A 9,414-nucleotide genomic window follows, 5' to 3' on the forward strand; every position below is an offset into this window, starting at 1 on the left:
TAATGGTGTAAAGCTAGCTTCAAAAGCGGCCTGTGAAATTCACTTGAAGCAGTTTTTCGATCAGAAACCACAGAAGTTCTATCGCGATGGAATTATGGCTCTGCCCCAAAAATGGTAAAATATTATAGAAAATAATGGAGCATATTTGGTTTAAATAAATTGATTTCAATACTCTAAGAAAAACTTTAATTTTATTAAAAAATCGCCACGAACTTTTTCCCAATGTATATATATATATATTATGTATGCATACATATATATAAACTTTTATTGTGAATTTATTTTTACTTTGTATTTTTGAAGTAGCAAATAAGCTTATTTAAACGACTGTAAGCTTATTTAAACGACTGTTTATTGAATTATTACTTTTATGAAATAAAAATTTAGTTGTTTTTTAAATTATTGCTCTCAAATATTTTAATCTTCTGATGCGGCACGCATTTAAGACATTCTCAATAATTCACGCGTTGAATTATTTCTTTTTCATCGACAATACAGATTATAGTATAATCTTTTTGTCGAACATGGTGTTCAGAGCAGATTCTTCCTTTTACATATAGAAATATGAAGGTACCCTGGCGCCGCTAGGGTTCGATTATACCATGAACCTTATCTGACAACCTTGTGAGGCTGTTTTCACATGCAGTGTGACTTGTGTAAGCGTAACATGTGTCAACTAATCAAATCGTATCAAATAGTATCAGTTATTATACGTTATATTCTAATTGAGACGATTTGATTAGAGTGAATCTCCCCCGTTTCGCATGGAAATGTCCGTTCCTAGGTAGGAGGAGAGATGGGAGCACACTGGAAGGATTACATGATATGTATAGTTCTGTCAAATCCTGCTTTTACTCCTCGTCGTCAATAGTGCAGAAGTGCTATGTGAAATGCGAAACATGAGGTGATATTTATAGTTCGTTCTTATTTTAGTTTTAAATAATGTCTTAATATAATTTTCGGATTGACTTATTAGGTGTACAACTTTGCTTCCGCTGTTTTTCCTATAGATGGCTTTAGCGATAAGTGGTGATCGAAATAAATAGATCATAGACGTCATACAATAAACTTGGGCATCTGTCAACATAACCCCATAGAAACATTAGTCGATTTGTGTCTGCATCATAAAGTTATTCTCGATTGAAAATGTCAGTTTACGAGCCAAATTCTCGTCATTTGCGGGAGGTTTTAATTTTTTGCTTCAATATGAAGAAATCTGCGGCTGAGGCTCATCGAATGCTCTCAAATACTTATGGTGAGGCCGCTATTAGTGAAAGAACGTGTCGTGAGTGGTTTCAACGCTTCAAGAACGGTGATTTTGACGTCGAAGACCGGCATAGCGGTGGAAGAGAGAAGGTTTTCGAAGATGCAGAATTGGAGGCATTACTTGAGCAAGACTCGTGTCAAAATCAAGAAGAATTGGCACGATCATTGGGAGTGACTCAACAAGCCATTTCAAAACGCCTCAAAGCCATGGGAATGATTCAGAAGCAAGGAAATTGGGTGCCGTATGAATTGAAGCCGAGAGATGTTGAACGGTATTTGTTTGCTTGTGAACAGCTGCATGAAAGGCAAAGACGGAAGGGATTTCTGCATCGCATTGTACTGGGGACGAAAAATGGGTTCATTACGATAATCCCAAGCATAGAAAATCATGGGGAGTTCCCGGCCATGCTTCCATGTCGACGGCCAAACCGAATATTCACGGCTCCAAGGTCATGCTCTGTATTTGGTGGGACCAGCTCGGCGTAGTGTATTATGAACTGTTAAAACCGACTGAAACAATCACAGGCGATCGGTATCGAACGCAATTGATGCGTTTGAGCCGAGCATTGAAAGACAAACGGCCGCAATACAACGAGAGGCATGATAAAGTGATTTTGCAGCATGACAATGCTCGACCCCATGTTACGAAAGTGGTCAAGACATACTTGGAAATGTTGAAATGGGAAGTCCTATCCCACCCGCCGTATTCTCCAGACGTTGCTTCCTCTGACTATCACTTGTTTCGATCAATGGCACGGCCTGGCTGACCAGCACTTCCGGTCTTATGAAGAAATAAAAAATTCGTGGATAGCCTCAAAAAATGACCAGTTTTTTCGACGCGGGATTCGTACGCTACCCGAAAGATGGGAGAAAGTAGTGGCCAGCGATGGACAATACTTTGAATCATAAATGTATAATCAGTTTTTTACAATAAAACCTCGAATTTCGGAAAAAAAACGGCGGAAGCAAAGTTATACATCTAATATTAAAGGTATTTTCAACAAATTTAAGCAATTTATTAACAGCTTGTGCCAAGGTTGTATATTTCAGCATAAACAAACTGAAAAATTTATTAGAACACATAAAGATCCCCTTATCAATATGTCCAAAAAGAATGTTGTATACAAAATCGAATGTACTGATCGTAATGCATCTTAAATAGATCAGACGGGCAAAAAATTAAAGATTAACTGAATATCGTAATCATATACGCAGAAACTACAGCTCATTCAGTCATCATAGAACATAGAATGCATCACGATCATGAATTCGATTGACAGAATGTAAGCGTTTTAGATGTGGAGAGGTGTGACAACAAAAAATTAATATCCGAGATGATTCACATAAAGTGCCAATCAAATGGATTAAATTTACAAACGGACACAAAGTTTAAACATACATAGAGATGCTTCATAAGTTGTAATTTGTTTATTGTTATTCAAATTGACCGACATGTATTTCCGAGCTCTAATATTTATAAGTTAGCTTTAATCATTTTTCGGATCAATGTGTGCTGGTAAATTTTCAATTAATTTAAACTAAAAAATTTTAATTTGCAACGACCACTATACTATATTTTTACAATAATGACGATGTTTTAAATGATTACAATTGCAGCAGTTATGCGAATGGGTTTATAATGGGTTAAAAAAGTATATCCTCAGTTATACATTTTCTCACGGCACTAGAATTAATTCTGGATGAAATAAATTTAGTGAAACTTTCATTATCTTCCATCTATTCAGCTTTGAAACTTTGTAGCACAATACCAAGATGTTGAGGAAGGACATAACTCACTGCATCTCTGTCAGCAATTGAGCAGTTTTTTTCTACGATACTCGCGGAAGTTTTATATAATTATTATTTTTTTGAAGATGGCTCAAAACGTAGATTTTTTATTAAATTGTTAAAATTTGCGCAATTGAGTCCTAACGCTGACTCCTATAGCCCTTCGTTTTTCATATTGTGATAAAAGTATTGAGGACCAAGCTCTATTGACCTTGATCTTGATATGTTGTCAAGATCATGACCATGAGTGATCGCCAACAAGTTTTAGCCGTCGCTTATCCTTAAAAAGTTATTAACAAAAAATGTTTAAGAAATAATATATACGATATCCCTTTTCCATCATATAAAACAGAATTTTCTGCTTTAAAGTATATTTTATAACTTTCTACGCGAAGCGACTCCCACCCCACTTCCCTCTCTGCTTGAGGGTGCATGACTTTTATATTTTCTTATATAATTTTTGTTCTTAGAACAGAATTTTTTTCCTGCTTTATTCTGCATAGATGGTTTACGATACATGGTTAGCATTAGGTTATTATACACGTATATATACGAGTATATAATAATCTAATCTTAACAAAATCCGATACATAGTTTGGTTAAGATTAAGTTATTATATATCTATGGGTGTATAACAACTTAACCCTAATCCTCCCCTAAAGTACATATTTACCCAAATTTTCTGATCTTGACAACATATGTCAAGGTCAAGGTCATTGGAGCTTGGTCTCCTAATTGATAGTTTTATCATTACTAATTCTTATTGTTATCATTACTAATTCTTTTAATTTCAATTTTAGATTTTATCAATGCTTTAATTTCAAAAAAGTCTAATTTTGTACCCATACTATCACTGATTATGCATGTATCAATTATTTTCTTTTTGGTATGATTAATTCTTTGCTTATAGATGGGGAATCAATTCAAGACTTAAAATATACTATTAAACAAAAAATAAGGAACACTTTCGAACACGCTCAAATTGCGGAATATTCAAAAGGCCATAATTCGAGGAAAATTATCGCAGATAAAAAATTGAAAAAGCATTTAACAATTTGAAGTCTCTACTTTTAAAATCGGTAATTAGTATTCCAATCTGACTGATTTTTTACGAAGCTATACAGAAATAAACAGATATTTCAAATCTAAAAATTTTTTATGAGTTTTACAAAGGTCTGTAGCGTAAAGTAAATATCACATAAAAATGCGGCCTTCAGCAGTAAAGAGTGAATTCTTACCTTTAATTTGTTTTCTTATTGAGTGTTGTATGATTTTTTTTCTCTGAATTATTGAGTGTCGATGGTCACTTTTGCTTTAATGTTAAATAATTCGATGAAAAAAAATTGTGTAATATTCAATTAAAAAAAACAAATTAAAGATGAAGATTCGTCCTTTCAACTACTACAGACCGCATTTTTGTGTGATTTTTATTTTACGCTATAAACCCTTTGTAAGATTTGTACAAAATTTGTAGATTTGATGGATATCTGTTTGTGTCCGTACAGCTCCATAAAGGATCAGCCAGATTGAAATATTAATTATCGATTTCTAAAATAGAAATATGCTTTTTTAAATTTTTTTTGTCTGCGATAATTTTTCACTGAGTTAAGGTGAAAAATCGTCGCAAACAAAAAAGTCTGAATATTGCGCAATTTTGAGCATTTTCGAAAGTGTTTTATATTTTTATTACGTATATATTTTTTAGCTTTGTCCCTTGTTTTCTCATTTCAGATCTTCTTTCATTGAATTTTTGAGAGAAAATAAATTACACGATTTCTCAGTGAAATATTTGCTTAGCAATCTCAGTTTTAAAGTGACTAAATTTATTGTTAAGTTTTTACATAAGACTAAAATTATTTTGTAAGTCATAGTTATGCTGTTGAATTGATCTAGAAGAAAAAGAGAAGAAAAAGTTTCTCTTCTCTTAGATTTCAAAATATACACTAACATACATACTTTTTTTCTAGAAGGATTGTCAGTTTGATTGAGCTAACTGATTGAATTTCTTTCACTTGGAAGTGAAAGAAACCACCCTTTAAGTTTTTTACTGCATGATACTAAGACTTATTTGAGTCTGAAATCTACGGGTCAAGAAAAAGTAGAAGAAAATTGGTTGTCGAAAACAAATACAAATAGATGCGTGATACACTCACAATAACAAATTAAAATTCACAAATGAGAACATATATGGATTGGAACATATGCATATTTAATTTTTATACCAAGATTTCATTAACTACTTAAATCATTAGCTACTTAAATCGAAAATAGATACTAATAATAGTGTACGGGCAATTTCAATTTTATAATTCCGGAAAACTGGCACAAATTGGAAAGTGATGGCCAGTTCCTTCTCAAATTTCTCTCTACATATAATACATGTGAATAAATATAAATAATAAACATTGAATTGCATTTATATCTTACTTGACAAGCGTCTATGCCCCCCTCCTGAAATCCATAACATGTCATTCGAGATGTCACTACGTATCTGTCTACATAATTTTTTTGGCATGTCCATTTATTTATTCGTGGTACTACTACACACTGTAGAGTTTTCGCCAGAACTGAATCGATAATACCTTGGATTTTCTGCATATTTTATAGAAGCTTAAATTTTTGTATATAAGATGTCCGGTAATGATCACCTGTATCACCTTTCGTGAGCAAGTATATAGACTAAACTAAATTCAAATCATGCACTATTTTACAATTTTTGCAACAGTTATGGAAAAAATTAATTACTGAAAATCGTAAAATTTGTCCGGATTACTGATGTACATGAAGTTAACACAACTTTATTTTAAAAATTTGTGCTGTGTTTTTTCCTCGTTCGAAAATCGTTTCGTAAAAATCCCCGGATCGAAATCTGGTCCTGTGACGGATTATTCGCTCACATGAGCGATCTGTTCATCACAGATCAAGGAATGGCTATCTCAAAACTCAGAGGCTGATCCGTGACTTTAAATAACAAATGAGTACAGATATTTCGTTCTATTTCTAAAAAAACTTATGGGGTGAAAGGTGCCCGTGAAAGTCCGACAGTAAGCGTTGAACAACGGAATCAAAATCGAGCGCGGATGCAAATGATCTCCGTATACATACATATGTCAAACTGAATCTTAAGATAATTTAATAGAGGAAAGGGAATAATTTAATAGAGAAATAGAAAATCGCCGATACCGACATACTACCGACTTTGCTCTGAGATATTTCTTAAATAAAAGATAAAAATAAAACTTTTAAAACATAGTAACTAAAAAGTGTCTTCTATCAAATAGTATAAGCTTTTTTTTATTCTGTTTGTAATTTTGCAATAATTAATTTTTTTATAAGTAAAAATGAATGTCTAATAAAATGGGCAGCAAAACTGATATAATAAGCAGTAATGCTACGTATTATTATTCTTTTTAAACAATACAAAAAGATAAATGTAATAGGCTAATGAGAGTCAGTAACGATAAACGGCGCAATTATTTAGTGAACAATCAATAAGATCAATCATTAGATATTGGATTGATGTTTTCTTTATTTTGAATATTTGATTCTCTTTGGCATCCTTCTCAACAAGAATAATTAGTTCATATGTTCATAATGTTAAGTCACTCGCAAATTGATTGAAAGATGCAACGTTAATCATCATCGGAACATAAAGCATGCACTGAAACTTTATTGAATATATTAAAACTTAAAAAGTAGAAATATTAAAATCAAATATAAAAATCACACATTTTTATAACACACGTCCGTATACGACGACGTATCACTCAGATATCATATCTGACGATCGTGCGAACAATCGCGCAGACTATCGCCATTATTCAGAGAGCTTCCGGGTACACAATTTTAACGAAATATTTTTTTTATTTCTCTGTCTTTTTTTTATTTGTCTCAGACATTACATCAGTACTTTTAGATTTCGGTTCTGAATGCTGGGACAAACATAGGAAATTTTCGAGCGCAGGTACGGGCGATCGCGTGGCGTTCGCCATTATTCAGAGGACTGCCTAGATTGTTATCTCAACGAATTTTTTTTTGCTATTAGTAATATCAGACATTGCTCTCGTACTTTTAAATTTTCCCACAGGATGCGGGAACGAACGAAGGAAATATCTGATCACATGTACGAGAGAATGTGCAGGATTCTTAGTCATTCGATTTCTTTCCGGGACCGCGATCTTCATTTGAGACGTGTGAACATGCATTGGAAATTTTTGGACACATGTATATATGAGTCTTCAATCGTCTGTTATTTGTATGGATTTTAATTTTCGCTCCAGGATCGCTCCAAATTTCGCTCCAATCACATTATAAAGTATTAACATTTTTTTAGATTAAAGAAATATTATAAGAAAAAGAAGTAGTTGAAAAATCGATATTGATTGCAAGCAGACAAAATTAAAGCTACAATATTTAATAATTGATTCAGTAATAAGCAATTGGCTAAAAGGCACATTAATAGGGACAGTTACTCTATATATGCGCAATGATGTTCACACGTCAAGCAGTCAAGCGATCCGTTTTATATTTTTATACACTTTTAATTTAAAAGTAACTTATTATTATTAAAAAAAAAACTGTACAGTGAAATGTCACATATAATACTGTGCTGTGAAACCAGAGATAAATAAATCGATAAATAAGAGTGTGGCGTTGCAAACATTAATTGCAGCGCTCGAGTCAGTTCTTTTTTCCGGGTTTTCCCCTCCCTTCTCCCATTCCTCTTATTTCCCTCCCCCCCCCTCTCCCTCTCCCCCTTCCTATATCGCTGCCGAATCACTCGATATATCGAAAGTAATAATCTGCATCAACATCAGTTTGCATATAGAAAAGGTCATTCCCCTCAATCGGCAATACTTATTTTCTTGAATGATATCAGATGTGCAGACGACTCCAGAAATTTAACTGTATCAGTTTTTTTGACTTTACAAAAGCTTTTACTTAACAAAAGCGTTTGATAATGTCGAACATCGCATTTTGATTGAAAAACTCAGAGATCTGAAATTTTCATATTAATTTTCAGCTCTGCATTGGATATATGATTATTTGAACGGAAATAAGCTGTCAAGGATCCGGTGACATTTCATCTGAATTACTATAACAAGGGATATTCCTCAAAGCTCTGTTTTGAGCCCTCTGTTATTTGTATTGTCTAAATGACTTAGTCATTTACAATTAAATTGTAAATATTCTTTCTATGCTTATCTATATACATACAGAGCCTAAAAATCTATTTCATACTATAAGCCGCGTAAGTGAAGATATAAATAGAATCCTGAACTGAACGAAAATCAATTTAACAATAAATACAAAAAAAACTACAACTATGATTTTGAGTACTGCAAGATACATCAACAATATCTCGTATGTCGGACTTCCGCATATTATAATTGGGGATGCGCAGATTCCATACAGTGATTCTGTTAAGTATCTTGGTCTAACAATTTCTGGAACACTTTCATGGAGTTTGCAAGTAATCGGAATGACTGTGAATGAATATGTTTCTTTATCAACTAAAGATTTATAAACAGCTTATTCCAAGATCCCTTCGTATTAGACTAATATCTACTCTTACTTTTTCTATTGTATCTTCGATTATTGCTGTACTATTATGACCGATATTATTGGCTAGATCTTAAGCTAGATCTTAAACTTCAGAGGGCTCTTAATTCATGTGTAAAATACGTATTCCTGGTTAAGTGGGATAAGCATGTCTCTCCTTATTTTAATAATCTTGAATGGCTCAAAGTAAAGGCGAGGCGATTGTATTTTGTAAGATGCCTGATGTTTGCTACACTTTCATTAAACTTTCTCAAGGCTACATATCAAATTTGAATTCAAGAAAAATACATCAATGTATCATACGAGGACTCCTAATGATTATTTATCATTACCGCTATGCCGCACGGAATTTTTCAAGCGGTCTTTTAGCAGCTGTGCTGCTGAGTTTTGGAATAGTATCCCAAAGTTTTGGAATATTCGTAATGCTGCTTCTTTGCGATTTTAAATACAAGTTGCATAATTATTTGTTAAAAGTTAATGTATGATTTGTATCGTGTATTATATAAACATTTGTTAGAGTGTATAATTTTGTATTCATGATTTAGTATATTTATATGTTATATATTTGAGTTTTATTAATTTTAATTCCATTTTTAATTTCATTTTTTTTTTTCATTTTCATTTGTTTTTAGTTTCATTTTATTGTTTATACTATTTATGTTTATACTATTTATTATTTTATTGTTCATAAATGTATGATCTTAGCGCTTGAGAGGACTCAGTTCTACAACATTCAATAAACGATATCTATCTCCCTTCCGCCCCCTCTTCCCCTTCCCCCTCCCTCCGTCTCTCCCC

At 32.8% G+C, this 9,414-nt stretch overlaps 1 protein-coding gene across 1 annotated transcript in view; it reads right to left on the reverse strand.

The window, feature by feature from the left end:
* LOC108693515 (trypsin-like) overlaps positions 1-9,414 on the reverse strand; it is a 68,817-nt gene that overhangs the window by 23,206 nt on the left and 36,197 nt on the right. Inside the window, exon 5 of the mRNA XM_018202519.1 lies at positions 5,482-5,646. Coding sequence (XP_018058008.1) covers positions 5,482-5,646 — 165 coding nt within the window. The remainder of the gene's footprint in view (positions 1-5,481; positions 5,647-9,414) is intronic.

This window comes from Atta colombica, unplaced genomic scaffold (genome assembly GCF_001594045.1).
Source record: "Atta colombica isolate Treedump-2 unplaced genomic scaffold, Acol1.0 scaffold90, whole genome shotgun sequence".
Classification (NCBI taxonomy): domain Eukaryota; kingdom Metazoa; phylum Arthropoda; class Insecta; order Hymenoptera; family Formicidae; genus Atta; species Atta colombica.